The 20,927-nt window shown below is 43.8% G+C and overlaps 1 protein-coding gene across 1 annotated transcript in view; it reads left to right on the top strand.

The window, feature by feature from the left end:
* Window positions 1-5,809: 5,809 nt before the first annotated feature.
* The window catches only part of PTEN (phosphatase and tensin homolog), a 49,782-nt gene continuing 34,664 nt past the window's right edge, over window positions 5,810-20,927 (top strand). The window contains exon 1 of the mRNA XM_037399077.1: window positions 5,810-5,985. Within this exon, the coding sequence (XP_037254974.1) occupies window positions 5,907-5,985 (79 nt within the window). The 5' untranslated portion in view covers window positions 5,810-5,906. The remainder of the gene's footprint in view (window positions 5,986-20,927) is intronic.

Genomic DNA, 20,927 nt, shown 5'->3' on the forward strand with positions numbered 1-20,927 from the left:
TTTGAATAGAAAAAGGATAATCAATCATTTCACTGCATTTCATGCACTAGGAAAATGCTATTGTGTTTGAATTACCATTACCGTCAGAAAATACTTAGGATTCTTCTGTTTTTTTCTCCCACTCTTCAAAAAGTGACATCTGTGTTGCTGCAATTTAGGAGAAATGCAAACACACACAAGTAATAAAAGCTCGAAACCTACATTTTATCACTGCTATTTGACAGCTGTGGTGGTAACCTTTGAAAGAAATCCTCTGCTCAAGAATACTTTAAAAAGTTTTGAGATATGCAATTTTTCAGAAGCTGCCCAGGGTCAGGTTGAAAGTGAGGTTGATGCTGAATGCGTAAATTGGTTAGGCCCTAATTTCTCAAAATATTGACAGGTTATAATTTCTTGAAAAAATACTTCTTAAAAATAGTGAGGAGCACCAAATTCATCCTGCTTTCCTAAATACAGGCTCTCAAAATCTTCACATTGCTGAAGGCTCAACATGGGACTTAACTCATTCTAGAAGCTGGTCCTACAGAGGTCTATGAGGTGTCCATCCCTCTGGTACCACTGGAGCTTTGCCTGTTTGCACAGACTTGGCCATGGCGAGATACTGCTTTCCCATCGCTTGTGCTCTGTGTGCACCTGATCAGGAACTGCAGAAGCCAGGAGAGACCCCTAGCTGACTGCTGACCGCCTGTTCCTTTCCAGTATTAATGTGAATTGGGCCTTAGTTTTTGATTTCTATCTTCTATTAAAAGTATCTGTCTGAAAGAGAAAAGTACTGGAAACCATGCATTAACAACTGGGAAAAAAACCACCTTCTTCATGGCAGCTGCTGTCCCCAAGCACTCGGCATGCCTTGGCTACTTTGGATCATGGAGTAAACTTCCTACTTAAGGACAGATCTAGAAAGTGGTATTGTAAGTTGGAACTCATTTGCCATACATTTTTATCAGTTTTGGTTTTGCAGCTGTAGAAAAAAAGAACATTTTGGAGGGTTTTTTTGATTGATATTGAAAAATGAGATTGCAAATTTCCTCCCAGACTGAAAAATTTCACATCGAATTATGGATGACTTGGTTGAACTCTAGATTGTAGCTCCTGAATACAGAACTAGGTCACTGAAAGGACCTAGTGTAGTTGGCAAACTCATCGGAGGAGATGAAGACCACACGGTGTACGTGCTGTTTTGCTTTTGACTGCTGAGTGCTCTTCTATGAAACGTTATTTTTTATGAACTTCATTCTCCAGTCAGTGCAGGCTGACCTGAGCTTTGCCAGTGACCTGAACAGGAGCAAGATGGGAAAGGAGTGGTATATTAGAATCAGAAAGGTCTGTGGTGGTTGGAAGTAGGAAGGGGGTTTGCGAGACACAGGGAGCAACAAAACACACAGAGAGGGAATACGGATGAAATGAGATAAGTAGAAAGCAAGGCATGGTGTACGGAAAGAACAATATGAGAGATGGGAAAGTAAAGACCAAGCTGGAGGAAAGGAGATGCCTAGGAACAGCTTCATAATTGGGCAAAAGCATGTAGTGTTTTTTCCTCAGAGTACTCTTCCAAGTTTCACCAACTCGCAGATCACAGACTTACCAAGTCAAGAGGATGCGTTGTATTTTATAGCAAATTTTTCCATGAATTTTTGTACTCTCTCCTCAAAAACTTTGGGCATCTGTGGCACTTTGTAGCCAAGTTCCACAGTTTAACTTCATGCCATGCCACTACCTACCTCTCTATTTTGGACCCATCGCCACCTAGTTTCATATGGAACTCCTACATTTGATATTGAAGAGTGGCAAAGCAAGCAGTCCTGTCCAACCTCTTCAGTAACTTCAGATTTTACAGACCTCTATGTAACTTTTTAAAGTGGGCTTTCACCTGTGTGCAGAGTTGAAGATGGAGGCACAGCATGAATATTAATAGTGGCATAATCATGTTCTCTTTCCCTATCCTACTAATTGCTGGCATAGTCCTGTAGGTTGGATCACAAGATTTCAGCAGTGGTTGTTGTTACAAAGATCATCGCTGCATGGTGTGATGAAAATCCATCCCAGGCCTCGCTGACACAATGATCACTGATAGGTATCTACTGCTCAGACTGCTTTTTAGCCTTGGTCTGACTTGGAACTGGGAATCTTGCAAAAGGACTTTCAATTAAACCGTATCAACTTCCTAGCGATGTACACATAGTTGGATATTAGAAAGAGAGGGACAGTCAGGACTTGAGGACTTTCACAAATGTTTTCAAAGATGATCTCGATTTGCTAGCCACATCTGCTAGACACCTCCAAGTCCAGGACCTAAAAGCAGGTTTCATGGATTCATTTCATACATTTAAAGTTTGGGAAAGGAACAGTACGATCTCAATGCACACACATGAGTTGATCGCAAAATAACTATGAGCTGACAATGTGATCAAGAAAACAAGGCCCTGAGAGGTCTTGGGAGCAATGTTCCCTAGCAGAGTTTGTAAGGGATTAATACCATGGCAAGATACCCTCGGGAACATGGCATGCCACTCTGGTCATCTGTATCGAAGAGAAATAAACAATAATGAAACTGGAGCAGGAAGTCACTGCTGAGATGAGGGAGAATGGCAAATTAGGGGAGCTCAGCTAGCTTCACATAGACAACAGCTAAGAGGGACATTTCTGCCTGTAGGCGCACAAAGGGTAAAAAGGGTAAATGCTATGGAGTAGGAGCTATTTAAGGCCAATGCTGGCACAGGAATAAATGGATACAAACCAGTCACAAATATATTTAGCATGAAAATCAGAAGAAGCTTCTGGGAACATCTTCCCAGTGGGAATAATGGTGGCAAAAGATCTTAAGATGAAACTTGATACATTTATGAAAGGAATTATATAATAACAGCATTTGCAAAGGCTGAAGGCTGCAGCAACCCAGGAAATCCCTCTACCTTATGTTCCAGTTTATTTTGAGCCCTTAAAGGCAAAGCGTAGCATTTCACCCACCCATTCCTCTTCCTGCTCCAGCCGGACTTCAGCACCTCTCTTAAAAGCTGTGTAAAGATTGAGTGAGACCCTGAATTTATCTTGCACTCTTCATTCCTTTTTGCTGTTCCTCAGAAAGGAAAAGGAACTTTGCAAAGTATTGCGTAATTTATACATGCAAAAATTGTTATTTAATAAATCTTCTCATACACATAGAGTACCATGTTTTATCCAATTTTTCCTGTGTGCCAGCTTTGCTTATTAACCAATTTCCCATGGCATCCAACCAATACACAGTTGTGCTATTTTTTAACAAGTTCCGCTTCTCAGACTTACTTGATAGCCATTCCCTGGGTAACACAATTCCTAAGCAAACCACGGAGAGATTTCCTGCTCATGTTTCAGCGAGGGCCTTCTTCACTGTAGTCTGATGGATCTAGCGAGATACAAAATCTCTTCAACAAGGTCTTTTGCTGCCAGCTTCAAAAACATTTGAGGCGGACTTATGAATTAAATGCAGGATCTGTTCTTTAGGGAGATACCTGCCTAGCTTACATAATCTGCTTTTCATGGAGAGAAGGGAAAAAGGGGTGAATATGTTCTCCTCTTCCCACAAGGTTAGTCCTTTCCATAGTGTCTCTTTCCTAGGGGTATAGGAAGTGATTCTGTTTTCCTTTTGTTTCTGTTCCTTGCAGAGTTCTGGAGATGTCCATTACTCTTTCATAAAGCAAACCACTGCTTTCTCACTCCCTTTAAATAGGCTTCTGTCGAAGGTATGTTATCTTTGACCTCCACAGGATATCTCTCACATTTCTTACCGTCCAACAAGAGAATGATGCGAAGGCAGTATTTTTGAGGGAGGCGAATGTATAAACGTCTTTGCCTACTAACCCCGTTTCTTCAAATGTATTATCTGGCAGGCTCTCTCCTGATCCTTTAGCAGTTGGGGCAGATGCTGATCCTCAGTAGATTACATCTATGACACTTCACAGCAGCCATACATTCCAAGTTGCTATTACCTCAATAGACTAGTATTTCACCTGTCTCTGCACACAAAAGGGACCCCCCCCAAAAAACCCCCCCCACATGCTCTACCAAACTGTGAGAAAGATGGAAAATGGTAACTGAAACTACAGCCAGCATTCACGGTCAGCAGCTGCGACAGGCTACCTGATGGTCATTTGCCTGCAAATCATTAACACCGGCAATTCCCGAAGACTTACAGGACTTTTCGGCACAGAGTGAAGAACCCTGCCGTACCACGGCATTTATTTGCTAAAGCCTTAAAGGAATTTAAAGGCTGGTTCGGAGACTGAGACGGCGCCTTTCCCCCTGTCCGGGATGATGGTGACCCACGGGGGCAGGGAAAGGAGTGGGACAGAAAGCTCCACGAAGACAGCGCGGCGGCGGCCGGCCGGCCTGACCCGGGGGGACATCTTCCCGTCCCTGCCCCCGCGCTCAACCGCCGGCGGGCCCCGGGGACACCAGGTGCCACCCCCCGCCGCGGGGCGCGGGCGGCTGCAGGGGGCGGTAGGTGCTCACGTACCACGGGCGGAGGGCGGGCAGCAGCCCCAGGCCAGCGCTCGTCTTTACGCTAAACCCCGCACCGGCGGCCCAGGGGCGGGGGGAGGCTCCTGCCGATGCACCCCCCCCCCCCCCCCCCGGCTCTGGGTCGCACCGCGTCTGTTATCGCACGCCCCCGCCGGTCACACCGGCGCAGGACCCGCCGCCCAGCCCGGGCACCTCGTCGTGGCGGGCGCAGCCGCCGTGGCGCCCAGCCGCGCTGCGGAGCAGCTCGATCGGGGAGGAGGGGGATGGGCGGCCCCGTCTCCTCGCCCGCCGCGGGCCCCGAGCGCCGGCAGGCCGCGGGAGTGCGACGGGCAGGAAGGGGCCCTGCTCCCGGCTCAGCCCCGGGGCGCGGGCGGTGTGGGGGGAGGCGGGGCACATCCCCGCTCCGCTCCTCACCTCACGGCCCGGCCCGGCCCGGCCACTTCCGCCCGCGGGGGGAGGGGCCGCCGCGAGCGCAGCGGGTCGCCCACGTGACTCGGCGCAGTACCGCTGCTCGGCGCAGCGACAGCGGCGTCTCTCCGCGCGGCCGGTATCCCTCCGCCCGCCACCTCCTCGCCCCCGCGGGGCGGCGGGAGTCGGGGTTGCGGCGCGAAGAGGGGCAGGCGGGACGGCGGGCGGGGGCGAGGCGGGTGGCGGAGCGCTGGGGCGGGGCGGCGGCTGGCCGGTTCGCGGGGGACTACTTTCTCGGAGCGGCGGAGGCGGTGGAGGGGGCGGGGCGGCGCTGCCTCCCCTCTCGGAAGCTGCAGCCATGATGGGAGTCTAGCGCTGGCGCGGCGCTGCTGGGCGCGGAGCAGGCCGGGGGGGATGAGCCAGGCCGCGCCGCTGGCCCGCACGCCCTGAGGAGCCGCCACCGCTGCCCCGCCGCGGAGCGCCCGCCCGCCCGCCCGCCCGGCGGCGCGGCCCCACCGCGCGGCCTCGGGCCCGCCGCCGCTGCCGCCGCCGCCGCCGCCCCGGGCGGGGAGCGGAGCGGGGCGGAGCGGGGCCGGGCCGGGGGGGCGCCCCGCGCCGCTGTCACCATTGCTGGGGCCCGGAGCGCCGGAGAGCTGCTCTCTCCGCCTCCGCCTCGCTCGCCTCAAAGACGGCGGCGGCGGCGGCACCCTCAGGGACTCGGCCCGGCTCCGGACCCTCTCTGCTCGGGCGCCGCCGCCGCTGCTCCCGCCCCGCTCGGCGCAGCGGCGGCAGGAGGAGGAGGAGGAGGGGGCAGCCGCCGTCGCCGGGAGCCGCCGCCGCCGCGGGGGGAGGCGTGCCCGCCTGGGGCTGAGCCGCCGGCGCAGCAGGCCCCGCGCCCGGGGCCGCCCGGCGGCCGCCGGCCCGCCGCCGCCTCCCGGCTCCGCGCCCTGCCGCCGCCCGGCCCCTGCGCGCTGTCCCGGAGCGGACCCCGGCTGCCAGACATGACCGCCATCATCAAAGAGATCGTCAGCAGGAACAAAAGGCGATACCAGGAGGATGGCTTCGACCTGGACCTGACCTGTATCCTCCCGCCGGGGACGCGGCCCGGCACCGGGCGCTGCACGTACAGCTATTGCATCAGACCTGCGCGGCGGTTACCTAACGCGCTTCCCGGTGCCTCTCCACCGGGAGGCCGGCAGCTGCTGTTGGGGCTCGCCCGGGCCGCCGCTGCGCCGCCTCGGCGTTCTTTTGTCCGGGCGGCTGCTGAGCCGGGGCCCGGCCGCCGGGCAGAGTAACGGGAGCCCCGCGATGGCGAGGATTCACGTTAGCGCTCCTTGGCGGCCGCAGCCTGCCTGCTGCCGCCCCCGGGTCGCGGAGGTGCTGCTGCCGCCCCCCGGCCCGGTCCGCTCCCGGAGCAGCGCGGGTCCGCCGCTGATCTCCGGCTCTGCTGATTTTTCGGATCGCATAGAAAATGCGCCTGTCCTGCCGTGACTCAGATCCAGAGCATTTTTTAAAATAATTTTTTTGTTTAGTAACTCGTCTTGAATTGCAGATACAGTCGTGGCAGGCCTGTGGCTTTACTCGGGTTGCTTCAGTCTGTGCAGCAGGAGAGGCGAAGCCTGTGTCCTCTGCCCTGATTTTCACAGATTCAGTAAAGTAGAGCTTGTGCTCTTTTGCCATACGATGTAGCAAAGTTCTTGATGACAAGAGGTGGCACTTCTTCCAGATTAAAAAATATACCTTTTTTCCTAATGCCATGCGCGAACAGTGCTTTGGCATAATTTCAGATACAGTAAACACAAGGATGTCTTATAAATGAGAGTGCACTGGGTTTTATCGAGGAGGATTGTGAGCAGTGTAATTCTGGAATATGTAATTAGTATGCAATTATGACTGAGTCAAACCATAGGAAAGCATTGGTAGTGTATAGTTTTGGTGGTCTTTCAAACAATGTGCAGTAGTAGTGGCAGGCAGATGTTCAGCTTTGAGTGCCTTGCAGAGTTAATGGTATGTAGAGGCTGTGCTGTGGTCATGGTCTTTCTCCATGGTGGAGCAAGACCATTACTGGGAGAGGTTTTGGAGCAAGAACCTCGCTTAAGAGTTGGAACTGTCCTAGGAAAAATGAATATTGACAGCAGTATTCAGAGCTAGTCTTATCCCTGTAGAAGGAGTGTTTTCTGTGCTGCAGCAGGATCAGGGTGAAAATTATTCATTTTTGGAGCAATCACATTCATGCCATAGCAAGCACTACAGATAAATCTAGTTCTTGGGCAGGCTTAGAACTGGTAACAGCTGTGACTAGCTCAGCGCTTGTGCTGTTGAACTGAGCCTTGGCCTAAAATTTTGGGGGCTTTTAAGTGGCCTGAAAGGTTCGTGACTTTAGCAGGTGGCTACTAGCTTTTAGTAAAAAAGCAGCAGCTCTGCTATGTAGTTCTTGCATTCTGTTCATAGTACTGATAAAATGTAATTTTAGGCTTGCATTTTTAAACATTTGCACTTGGTTGTTTCGTTGGCCTATGACTAGGGCAGCTGTAATGCTGATATAGGCCAGTGCAGCCCTTAACTGCTGACTTAACGATAGAAGTCTGAGTTGATTTTTTTTTTTTAATTATTACTATTTTTATTCTGTGAGTGATGGGTTTGCTGGGAACTTTGTGGTTTTAAGAAGAGTTAAGTGGTGGCAAAACGACGATGTTCTGGCTTCACAGTTGAAGAGTGTGGTGTTTCAGATATCTTTGCCCAGATATGCCATTGGTAGGGAGAGATTTGTTGATCCAAACAGACCTTTTAACTAGTCATCTGCTCTTGTTAAGAAAATAGGTGAATGTTGAACCTTGGTTTTTTTGCTCAAGGTTGCTAATGATATGCCAAATGGAGTTCATTGCTTGTTTTTTAACTTTGTCTCATTAATTTTATTCTTAGAATTTTACATTAGAAGTAGGCCCCTGAACACTGGGCTTAGGCTGGTTTTCCTAAAAGAAGCAGCTGGCTGCAGTTCTGTAGTGAAATTTATAGAAAAGGTGTTGGGTTTTTTTTTCAAGATCGTAAAACTATCTTTGGAAGAAGCTTATTCTTAGTCTTATTTTTTTTTTTTTGTAGCTGTACATTTTGAACAGATAATGAATGAATGAAGACTGCTGCCTGTACAGTTGAATGGATTTACTTGAAGGCTGACATTGTTGTAGAAGTGAAAGTTTAATTTTTTATCACTTTGTGCAGGCTTTTTAGAGATGTTCTTTTTGCAGGGCTTTGATGGAATTGTTGCTCACCATATCTGGTAGCTGGAAAATAACCTGTTTATTTCTCACACGCATAACAGAGGACTGAGCTGGGAGTTAGCTCTCCAACCATGTGATGTTAGATGAAGGTAGAGAAAACTTGAAACCTAAGTGAGCTTTTGGGAAAGCAAGTCATGTAGTGAGTGGCAGGAGGACTGGGGTTCAAGTACCCAAATCTACTTTCTCACTGTGTGCTGGAGCTTAAAATTTTTTGATCGAAACAAGCTACCATCTGCATTTCTGCTGGTCAGTTTTGCTTCCCTGCACACCCGTATCTGTAGGAGTGTCCTGTGTTATAGATTACTGGTTATTTCAGGGTAGCTACTTCTGTCAAGCTAAAAGAAAGACTGATATGAGCTGGATAGCCCAGTGATTTGGGCATTTAGCCGGGATAGGGGAAATGGAGGTGTAAATTCCTCCTGCAGTAAATAGTTCTGTATGAGTAGTTGGATGGTAGTGGCTCCAAAATACTTAGTAGCTGGTGATTACAACCTGTGCTTTGGGAAGTGAATAAAATGAATCTACAGTAAATCAGGTGAGGTGCCTCATCTCCAGCCTGTATTCTGTGGTCTTGTCTTCTACTCAACTTGGAGGGAGGGTTTGTGTGTTCGTGTTTTCAGGTGGACGAAAGACTTGCAGTCTTCGTATTTCTGTCACAGCTGATTCTCCCAAGGCGTTGCAGGGAGCACCCAAGTGCCAAAAGGCAGGCTGGATTAGGTGCTGGAGTACCAAATGCCCTTATTTTTGAGGACATCTCCTCCTGTCCGTCCACCCCTCCAGCGTTGGGCTGTGTCAAATCCTTTTAAAACTGGGGCTGGTGCATGTATTACCGTACATCATGCTTGGGACTCTCAGTTCCTGATGAGTTGGTTAAGAATTCTTCTTGTGTGGATAACGTAGGATTTTAGGAAAGGGAAATAGTGACTTCCCAAAATCAGTAGCTTTATGTACATAATACGAGAATAGTCCTCTGTGCTAATTATGAAACAAGTGTCTTTAAAAAACATACTAACATTACTTTTCATCTAATCAAATGTTCTTTTCTCTCTGAGCAGTCTTTTTATGTACTTCTTGGGGAAAAAAATGAAATTAGAAGAGGAAAGGGTTTTAAAGATAGAGGCATTATGTCGGTTTTTTAGTACTTTATTTCAGGTATTATGTTTATTTCTGATCTATTTGGATTGGTTTCATTTCTGTAACGCTGATACTTTTGGTGCAAATGGGTGAGAATGAAAGGTTGAATTAATGGCTTTTTTGTAAGATGGCTGTATTTCTTTATGAAGCAATGACTACTATATTTTTCTGTGGCACTATGATGTTTGGTATTTCTGAAATTGTGCACCTTGGTTGTTGACCGTTTTACTGCAGGGAACAGTGAAGAGAGTGCATGCAAGTATTGTGTATTGCATTGATTGGTTGTGCTTTAAGAGGTCTGTGCATAACCGAGTTTAGCAAGTGGCTTAACAATTTGAGACTAAAGTGGAAAAAATCGTGTAACTGCTTCTTGTGCTCATTACAGCTTTGGTTAAATTTTGTCTCATGTTTCCAGGCCTTCTGTTACGTGTGGTAATGGCCATCTAGCCTAAGCATAGAGTAGAGCATGCCTACCCTGATTCTTAATTGAAGCATGTGTTGCTTGTGACCTACATAGTCATATAAACTGCAGCAATATTCAGTACAGATTAGATGTTGGGTGCAGTTTATTTACAAGTCTCGCATGTAGTTTGTCCCATATAATGAAAAGCAGAGAATGCTAAAATTGCAAGTGGAAGCTTCTTAGGATGTCATACTGCTTTATGCTGTTTGCACTCCTAAAACTCGTTGCATTTTTAATGAAATGTTAAATTATGTGACTACACTCAAAATGGCTTAGCTTCCAGGAAAAAGATGAATTAGTGGCACGAGGTATATACCGTGTTTAAAAATAGAGCCCAAGTTGGAAATGCCATTCGTTTGAAATATTTGGTTTCATTTTAAAATTGAAGTTTGTTAGATGTTTTTTCAGAAGTTTTTCTTGCACACAAGTGCAGTAAGGACTGGTAAGGGTTTAGAAGAAACTAGAAAAAACCTACTGGCAGTGCATTTTATTGGTCGAAAAGTATTTCTTTGTTCTGGAGTAAACCATGTTACTTAGCAGTGTTAAGAGCCCGATAGACTTGTTTGGCTTCTGGAGCCTGGGATGATGTTGGGTTTTGGACAAGAAGATTAGTGCCAGTTTTGCTCTGAATTCATCCAAGAAGTGTGTTTGAACAGACAGCAGTAAAACGGTACTGGCTGGGGATTTCCCAGAGTTTGATTCAGTTACCTGCTTGCTGTAGGATGTATTTGATCCTGGGAAAACTGGTCTTTCTGCACATACCAAGAATCAAGATTTTTGAATTGTCCAGATAGAGAATGCCAAGTGGTGATAGATACAAGTGTGTTCCTGCATTTCTTCTTCTGGGGTTAGAGATGTACTGGATTGCTTATTTTTCCTAAAAAACAACCTAACACCACCCCCCCACCCCCCCACTTTGACATATTGCCATAGTACGTGCATGTTTGTGTATAGTGATGTTTGACAGCTGAAGCCTATGCACAAAACCCCAACCATTCGAGCAAGTGCCCTGTTTTGCAACCCTCACTGCATCCATTCAAAGTAACCCCAGCCCCTTTCTGCCCTGCTTTTTGACTGCAGTTCCTTGGAAAGGGACTTAAAAGATGCTTGACAATTTACAGCTCATCTCTTTGCGCTTACTTAAATGACGTGCGGGCTTCCTAATGAACTACTTGATCTTGCATCATCAGAAATTTTTAATCAATGTGCAGTGTTGCTGGAGACTGTTTGCACAAGCTAAACATGAAGTTAAAAAATAACTGCCTGTGCACACTTTTAAATCGACAAAAGCTGCAAACTGGTTCCTGGCTTCACGTAGCTCTGCTATTGAAGTGATGACTATATGTTCTTTTGAAGGTGGGGAAGGGAAAGAGTGCAGCTAATGTGGACGCTTTATAAAATTTTCTTAGATGGTGACCTTTTAGAAAAAAAACACAACTGAAGCTAATCTTCATTGGCATCTGTTTGTAAGCTTAATTAAGTGTGTGTAATTTTCAGAACATCTAAAGCTTTGCCGTTAAACATTAAGAGGGTAATGCTGAATAAAATGCAAGCTTTACTAGGACTGGTACTGGTTTTGAGCTTTTTTTTTTTCTTTTTAGGAAAAATTGAAGTTAGCTCATACAGTAAGACTGATGAGGTGTTGGCATGTGAGGTCCTTGAGAAATTATCTTTATTGAGGCTGGCTAGTGACTTCAGTGAGGATGGTTAAGTCAGTGTTGAGGACTTCTGAAGATCCCACCCACTAAGCTCTTGGTTTAGCTCTCCTTGTAACTGGTTGACCATGTGTCAACACTGGGTCCAACGTCAGTCTTGGAAAAAGGTTGATGAATTTTGAAAGTGCATCTTTCTAGGAACTTGTGCCAGTCAGGAAGGCTTTTCTGTCCTCAAGATAATTACATGTGACTTCCACTGACTTCATGAGATGGTTACGGTGTATTTAGGGAAAGGATATAGCCTTGAGTGTGGAGCTTATGCAACACTTGAAATGGCTATTTTATTGCCGCATTGTAATAAATGCGGAAAGATTAGTTGGCTTTTGATGGCTGCTAGGCTCATGATCAGCAGATGTCTTTGGGACAAAAATGTTTTTCCTGCGCTATCCAGTGCTACACTTAATACGTCTCACTTAACTTTTTTTTTTAATTGCCAAAAGGTTTTGAAGTACAGTGACTGCTGTAGAGAAAGGCAGTATTTACTAAATTACATGTTAAAACACTACGTAGAGGAATACAGAATTTTATAATTTTCTTCTAGAAGAGAAGTGTCTTCCATTTTCTTCCTTGTAGGATGATTTGGACACCTACATCCTCTTCATTGTGGAAGCAATTGATATAATTTGTTCAGTAATAACATGACTGAAAGAATGTGTTTTATTAACACATTATGTTAAAAATCCCTGTGCTAAAAAATGTAAAGCTACGCCAAAACTAAACTTCAGAATGTATTAACTACGAAGCTGAAATTTTATAGGTAAAGTGTCTTTTATAGGTAAAAGTGTCTATTAACTTGCTTTTGCCAGTTGTGAATCTCTGAATAGTTTCTTAAATGAAATTATATTTTTAATGGATTAATGTTGTTGCCACATTAATACTGCATAAGCTGACAAATTACACCCCTGGTACCTTAGCCAAGAGGCTTCCCTTACGTGTTTAAACAAGAAGGTGGTTCTTGTTTAATGATTTAAGGGACAATAGTTGTGTTCTGAAGAACTGGAAGAAAAGGCAGGCAATAGGCAGCTGAGCTGTCAAATCCCTTAATTACATTACAGACCGAAGTTGCTGTCATTAGTCATAACTAACTCCTTTTTGAAGTGCACCTCTTTTCTAGTTCCGAGTACCCAGCGATGACTCTGGAACTTGGAGCTACATGTGATTTGTATTCATTTACTGTGCCTAATGTAGAGTGGATATTGAAGGTTAATTATTGCATAGCTTTTTCGGGGTGGTAAATGGGATATAGCCTGGAGTTGTGAGTAGTGGTTGCTGCATATACCTGATGCCTCATCTTAAATACTAGGGTAGTTGTGGGCTCCTTTGATTTTGGCACTTTTGTGAAGGTTTTGGGGATTAAAGCTGTGCACGTTTGTGGATTCGTGTGAGCTACTGGGATGGTGACTTCTGTACTGTAAGAAGGGAATTTTATTTGAAACTATGGGAACATTCATAAGTAGCTCTGTAGAGGAGGATCTCTTCTGAAATACGAATGCTTTGTGGGTGGTTGACTCTACTCTGGGTTCAGAGATTGCTGTCAGTTTTCAAGTGTATCTTAGTCCCAGATTGATATTTCAGATGTAAACAAATCCTTGTTCCAGTTTCTAAATCAAGCCAGCGTTCTCTTTGCTCCTGTTATCTGCCTCATTTACTGTCTCGCCTGTGAGGCCCTGAAAAAAAGATGTTTTGTAGAATGGAAGTAAATAATTGTGCAATTAGGCTGTTATCGTGCTGCGTATATCTAGGTTATCTTAAGAATGATTTTTAGGCAATGTAGCTAAAGTAGTGGGGTCTGTGATTCAAATGGTAATTGACTGTGTAGCTAAAAAATTAAATTCAACTGCTCTGTGTTTGGGAAGATGACTATTGCAAAAGCTGGTGTTTTTCCCTTTAAAGATGAAGTCCCAGCTTCACGGCCCCAACATGCAGCAGTGCATAAAAACTGCTTAATACCCATTTTTTTGTAGTGAAGTGCTTAAGAAATGGCTTTATAAACTTAATTCTACTTTTTTAGAGCTGTAGTATAATAGCTTTTAATTGCATGATTAATTTCCTTAGAAGCCTCTGCTTAATAAATTGCATTGCCTGGGTATATATTGGGCTAGAATTGAAGTAGTTGTGTATTTTCTATTCTTTAATTTCTTGTGTGGGTGAGTTAGAGAAGTAATGTCCTTTTTTTATACTAACATTTAGAGGAGGAAAACACTAGATCTTATTAGAATGAAAATAATATCTACTTTGGGCTTGTTGGTTGAGAAACAATTTATTAGGATGTCCTTATGTCTTGTTTTGCTGCTTGCTTTTATCTTCTCTTGGATTACCACCCCCCCACCCCCAAGTTAAGGTTTGGTTAATTTGTACAGATCCTAGGTTTGTATCTTATATTTTACAAAACTTTCTAGTGTGACGTTTGTCCTTCAGCCCAATAGCTATTTTAAATTCCCTTGTCTCTGACAGTTTTGGATGTCCTTTCAGACTTGCAAAAAGTTGAGACTGAGCTATTTTTCACTTCCTGTCAGTAAATATCGAAGTAGTGACTCTCTGTGCTGACTTCTTTTTTACTGAATAAAATTATTGTATTTCTTCTGTGGGTGTTTGAAGTTAGGATATGCTTAAGTACGCATTGGTGCTCATTTAAGGAGATCCTGCAAAGGGTGGGTAGTGTGCTGAGAACATGTACCAGCGAGGTTCTGTACTCTTCCTTGAAAGCCTTCATGTTGAGTTTGGTTTGTGAGTTTATCACTTCAGAAATCTCAAACTAAGATGCAGCCATCAAGCTTCTCATATGCATTGCTGCCTACTGAGAAGATCCACTCCGCAGACGTGTTACCTTGAGCAAGGCTGCTTAGCCTCACATGTACAGTTGTCCTTTGCCGCTGGCTCAGCTCTTGGCCTTGGGCTGCTGTGTGTTGCTGCAGCTAGTTGGGATGGCAGGGTACGTATGATAAGATGAGATGTGGCTTCTTCCAAAGCACGAGCAGAAACAAAAAGCCTTTTTAAGTGGACCTCTGCATGTTTTGACCTCTAGAAACTTGTGACTGTAGGGTTTTGTTCGGTGCTGTAGACCTGGACTTGAAGTTGAGTGAGGAGTTGAGACCCAGTCTTTGACTCCTCAGCTGAGGAGTTCTTTCTGTCAAATTTTACACGAATAATGTGGTGTGCTGTTGCATCATTTGTTATGCACCTGTTTGCTCTTGGCTTTGTCTTAATGGGAAGTGTAGCTTTTTTCTGTCCTGTAATATCATCAGCTATTTTAGAGGGATTTGCAGGTCTTCACAGTAAGCTTGTGTTTCCTTTAATATCCCCATGCTTTCCTGTCTTTATTTGTGATTCCAAACCATGTTGAAATGGAAGTTTAAGATGTCTCTCTCAAGTGTTTGTCGGAACAAGATCTTTAATCTTTTCATGCTTCTTTGTTACCGTTTTTTGTATTTATGCTGTGACATTTCTGAGGTTGATAGCATGTTTTGCAAAAAAAAGAAAAAAGTGTCTGCTTATTATGTAGATTGTGTGAGTTTTTTCCAATCTCTATGGCCCTTTTAGTTGTTCAGCAAAGCCTCTGTATGGCACAGAGCTCCAGGACACATTTCATACACCTCACAGATGAAGGGACAGACTCCTGCTCTGGGAATACTTCCCAAATGCAGTATAGTAAAGCCCTGCTGTGGGATGGAAGTGAGTTGTGGTTGTAGCTGGTTCCTGAGACAGCCTGGCAGTATCATCTTCAAGCATCCTCTGATTTACTACTTCACGCTGTATGAATTTGAGTTCCCCTCTAGACCTTTTGTCAGCTCCGTGACCTCATCTGGACAGGTTTGCCTCCTGGATATGAAGGAGTTGCAGTTTTGTTCCTTGTTTAGGTTGCTGCGTTTAAATTGCAAGCTGAAAGATTAAAAAATAAAAAAAGATGTTGTAGTTGAAATACTGAGCATTAAGGGGTTAAATGCATTTCTTCTAAATCATAAGATGTTTTTCTTAGCCACATCTGAGTTGGTCTCTTTTCTTGTTCTTTAAGGCACAGATGGTAGAATTGGCAAGTGCAGCTGGCTGGCTGCAAGGAATCCTCCTTTGCTCTGAAGAACTTTCTTCCTGTTCGTTTCCTCTATACTTCCCAATCATCCAGACTCATAGAAAAATAGTAAACTTACTTTGCATTTCATGCTGGGTAATGGCAGTGCCCCCTATTAAAAAAAAAGTATGCATGTGCACAGACTAATCAGTATATATGCTAGAAACTTCTAGATTTGGCTGGGTATATTTTTCTATGTCGTCTTGGTAGGGATGCTGTCATGAAAATGGCACTAATAGGAGCTTGGCCATTTGTCAGGACTCTTAAAGCTGTTTGGGGATGGAGTGTGGACACTTCTCGTAACACTCCCCCTGTAGCTTCAGGCTGTCAAGCTGTTGAGCAGCAAGAACAGTTCTTTTTTTCTTGCCATTGCTATACGGACTTGTTTAAGCTGGAGTTAAAGGACTTGAGGTTAGCACACTGACACTTCATAGCTGGTAGGGCCAGATGCACCACTAGACCATGTTGCATGGTTACTGAAGTCAGAATTCCTGAAAATTGCAGACAAATTGAGACAACAAAGCAACTTTCAGAGACTTCAAAGTCATGTTCTTCTGCTCTTTGGTGTTGCTATCAAATGGGTCTTAGGGGTTGACAGCTTGGTAACCCCGTGCTAGAGGCTGGTTTCCTTTGCGCTGTGTCCCTCTGCAGCCAGGAGGGTGATGGGTGTTGTGTAGTGGAGCAGTACTGACAGCAGCTTGCACACAAATGAGGAGTGGGCTGTTCAGGAGTGGATTAAAGCGAGTACATGCCTTGTCTGAACTGGAAGTGAAAATTCGTGTTCCTGGCAGTTGTAAAGCTTTTTTCAGGCCATAGATTCACCAATTTAAATCTATTCTTTGTTAAATAAGGTACATATTTAGAAGCTGGAAACTGAGGCTCAGGAAAAAAGCATTGTCCATTTATTTGCAGGTGTCAGGTTCAGGTTTTGCAGTAAGTTTGGCTCCAAAGCATGACTGGAAACACTGATCATCATTCACAGCTTCAGGAGCACTCAGTTTGTTTTAAATTCCTTTTTAAAGAAAGATGAAATCTAATGCCTGGTAGCTCTTCCTGAAGCCTTTGCTTGTAAATGGCTAATAGTTTTAAAGTTGTTTTTTATTTGCATTTTGATTTAAAACCTGTCATCAGTGTTGGGTTTGAAAAGTAAATCTGTACGTAAATTATTAAGCACTGCATGCTCTAGTATGTTTATAAAATAGGAAGATTAGATCATTTGCTTTCTGTTTTTCTGCTAATAGCTGCCTTCATGAGTAGAGCGAGGATAAGGGATTAAATACTCTGAAATAGGACTTCATAAAATTACTTATTCTAATGACTCACATTCTAGATACTGAGAATGTTGATCATTGTAGGAAAGCCTATAGCTGTCTATTTTTAAATCTTCCATGTGGCTGTTTAAAAACTTAAGAATTGGTAAATATTTCGGTATGCTGCTTTGGCCGCCTTCCGTTATTAGGAGAAAGGCTGAATTTGTGAGCAGAATCAGTTACAGCATCAACGTGAGTAATTTGCCTTTATATCTGTATGTATGTAAAATTTTTACATCTATACTGCATATTCTTTAATTTGATCTTGGCATAATGTGAATATATAGACAGCTATTTTTGAAAGTGATTATAACTGCTGATTTGCATAATGATACAGGATTTTTCTCATAGCAACTGGAAAGACTATCATCTTTAGCATGTGGGAACGATTTCAGGCTTTAAGAACAGTGTTCTGTTAAATCTACAAACAGCATTAGAGCAAAGACATTTCTGAAGTGGTGTATGGATTACTTGCTTTGGTATGTCTCAATATTGACAGAGTATCGGGTTTTTTGTTGTGGCACTTGGTAACTTCGCAAAATTATTGGGTGCTTACATTTTAAGTTTCCTTGGGTATAGCATAGTGTCATCTTTGTTCATTTGAAAGCTGAAGTTTTGTAGTTAGAAGTACAAATTTAAGTAGAGGATGGCATTTTAATGTTGTGCTGTTGCGTATCATGAGTCTCATGTATTTTTTATTATGATTGCTAACTAAAATCCCAGTCTCCATGTTTACAAGATTGAGAAAGGAATGAGTGCTTTAAAAACTGTTGAAAGCATTTCTGGGAATGGATTTCTTAGGAAAAGCTACTTTGGCAAAACATGGCTGGGTTTATTTTGGTTTTTAGGAAGCCCATTTCAAGTTTTGGTAGTTCCGACAGTTTGGTTAACTGTTTTGTGTGTGTTGTAGAATGGTCTCAATAAATGGCTGAGGCTTTTTCTATTTTCATTTGCCTGTCTTAAAAAAAAAACAACCACCCAAATTGATAATGAACTTACTTTAGATCATCAGTTCTTCCAGATTTCTAAAATTATTGCTATCATTACCAGTTTCATGATGACTCAGAATTACTGCTTTGAATGTAAGCTCAGTTTCCAAGCTGCTTTGTAAGAAATCCCATTGTGGTAGCGAATATCTTAATTTCAGCTTTGGAAATCAATGTTCAACTAACTGATGTGTGAAAAGCAGTGTCTCTGAACTGTTGAGCATGACTGGTGATAGAACTTGCTGATGATGCTCACTGGACAGTTGCTTCTGTAACTGGCTAGGCTCCATACCCTTTCATGCAGTGATCACAGGCTGTCCCTGAGGACGACTGTTTCATTCTCCAGCATCAGGAAAAAAGCAAGCTAGTACCGCTGCAGTAACAACCATCCCCTTCAATTTCTGCAGATCTTGGGGCATCCTTTTGCAGGAGAGGAAAGGGTGGAAGAGCTTGGTTTTTATGGTAGCTTTTTCAATTAAGTGCTGAAATGGCTATTTCTGCTTAGAGATTTAGATCATCTATGCAAATGGCAACAGCCGTTCACTCTCTTCTTCCATCTTAGGTTGATCCTTAAAGCAAAAACCATTCTTCAGTTGCTTGAATCAACAAAAGTTTCAAAGCAACATGCTGCTTCAGCATGCTTGTCAGAAGCATATATTAAAAAGACATAAAATTATCTTCAGCAGACATATGAATGCATTTGTCATATGTCACTTGCTTTCGTTTGGTGCAGGAGAAGCCTGCAGGCATGCATGTGTGCCTTGGAAGAGTGTCATTTGCTTGCTGTGGCCAGTGTCCTTTAATGCCAGATCTGTTGCAGACAGAAGAGTGAGTCAGCAGTGGCGTGTGAATTGCATTCCAGTCTAATACTTTGAGATAATAAGTAAGGTACTACAGGATGCTTTTATTTAGTTGGAAGAGAAATTGGCTTGCCTATTTGAAAAACAATCATGTTTTTCTAAAAACAGCCCCCACCCCTGCCCCACTGTTGAATTGTTTGTTTTTCAGCAACACTTCAGGTTTTGTGCTGTCAGGTTGCAAAACCTAGAGCATACAACGCTCTTACTGAATCAGTATCAGTAAAATTGAGTCATACACACACACCCCACCCCCCACCCCAAGTCTCTTTCCATTTTACTTACGGGCATAGTGTTAAACACCTTTTGCGATACCAGCTCTGGGTTTAAAAATGCACCTGTAATGATGCACGAATAAGCTTCAGCATTCAATTCTGCTGGCTTGCTCCAATTTAAAAGAAGAAATGCATGCAAGCTGTGCATTGCCCTTGAGGAGCGAGGGAGGGGAGAAGGGGTCATGTGAGATGCAGCAGCCAAAAAGGGATCGTGCTTCCCAAAAATGTGAGACCGCCTCGGTTATATTGGAACACTTCAGCCTGTGTGTTTTGAGGCTTTGGTGTTTGAATGAATCTGTGAGCCTGCAAATGGGAAATGCTGCTGTTGAAGGTGTTCTGTTCCCTTCACTTGGGGTGTCTTGTCTGCCTTGTTTCCATCTTGGACCAGCTGGGAATCCTGGAAAGTATCTTGTGTCTTAGCCTCTTGAAGAGGAAAAGCCAACAGCAGAAGAAAAACATCTGAACGTAAAATGCAGGCTGAAATGTGTGGAAAAAAATGTGTAGTGAAGCTCGTGATAGTAAGTAGAAATTTTAAGCAAGTTACATGGTAGTTTGGTGAAGTTTGGGCATCTGTCTCATGGGTGATATACTACAGTTGAAACTGAGTTTTGTTTTGTTTGCGGTGTGTCAAAATGAATTAATTTTACCCCTGTTGCTAGCATGAATATTTGTCTTCTATGGAGAAGTGCTGTGGAAAGCAGGCTAATACACTGGGTTATTTTGCTGTGATAATTTATGTAGCCCTGCTGCTTGGAGCAGGACACAAAAGGAAGTGTTTTTGAGAACAAGTGTTAGAACTGGCAGTAGGTAGAAATTGGGAATGAGGAGGGAGTGATGGGTTGTGCTAGCTGTAAGTCAGGTCGTTCACTGTTAATAGGCATGGAGCAGGTGCACATGATTTATAACCAGTTTCTTCTGCTTATGGCAAGTAGTAATTGATAAAATAGTAAGTACATTGCTAATTATATAGCGCCTTTTGTTAATTTAACAATGAGGTGTGGACTACTTGCAGAGTAAAGTATGTTCAGAGTGAAGTTCAGAGTTTTAAGATTTATATGATTTGATAGTATCTGAAGTTACCAGCAACTCTGAAAGTTAAGCAACTTACTGGGGTTTTTTTTGGGGTGGTGTTTTTTGTTTTTTTCCCAAGTTAAGCTTTTTTAGGGTTTGGGCAAGTACAGTATAAACTGGAGACCAGATGCAAACCCCTTTCAGTGTCTGTATTTAAGGCAGCTACAGATATTTACTTGAATTTCTTAAAAACTTTCATATTTTTCTCATTGCTAGCATAAATAATCTTTTTGATGTATTTGGATTACAACATAGGAAATGCTAATTCTTTTTTTGAGAGTAGAAAGCTATTTCCTTGTATTCAGTCCTTAACGTTTGACTCTTCTAGTTAACTGTAAATGCAGAGCTTGGTCCATGCTGCTTCCCTGTGAGTACTCGGGCCAGTGGAAATTCTGCAAGGATAGAGTATTTTGTATCCTACTTCAGGCTTTTCTTTGTGTCCAAGTAACTGGAATATTAATATCTTGGAAGCTGCTGCAGTGCCTTCCATTCTGATGATTACTATGATTACTCTTTAGAGCTTGTTATATTTTAACCATAAAAATAAAAAGTGGAATAACTTAGGTTGAAAGAGGCCTCTGGAAATCACCTGTTTCAGCCCCCTTGTTTAAAGCAGGGCCAACTTCAAACAAATCATGCTTTGTCCTTATTCTTTCTAAAATTAGTTTGAGGAGGAGTATGTTAATGCAGTAGGGTATGGTCTGTTTTCAAGCTGCCAGTTTCATTTCTGTTTTGCTTTTCAGTGAAGCTTCTTCACTATATTATCATTTCTAATAATGTGTAAAACTCGGGAGTACTTTCTTCAGTTAAGTTTAACAATATACGGATTTTTTTTTCTTACACCACCAGGAAAAGTAGTTTGTTGTG

This window comes from Falco rusticolus, chromosome 9 (genome assembly GCF_015220075.1).
Source record: "Falco rusticolus isolate bFalRus1 chromosome 9, bFalRus1.pri, whole genome shotgun sequence".
Classification (NCBI taxonomy): domain Eukaryota; kingdom Metazoa; phylum Chordata; class Aves; order Falconiformes; family Falconidae; genus Falco; species Falco rusticolus.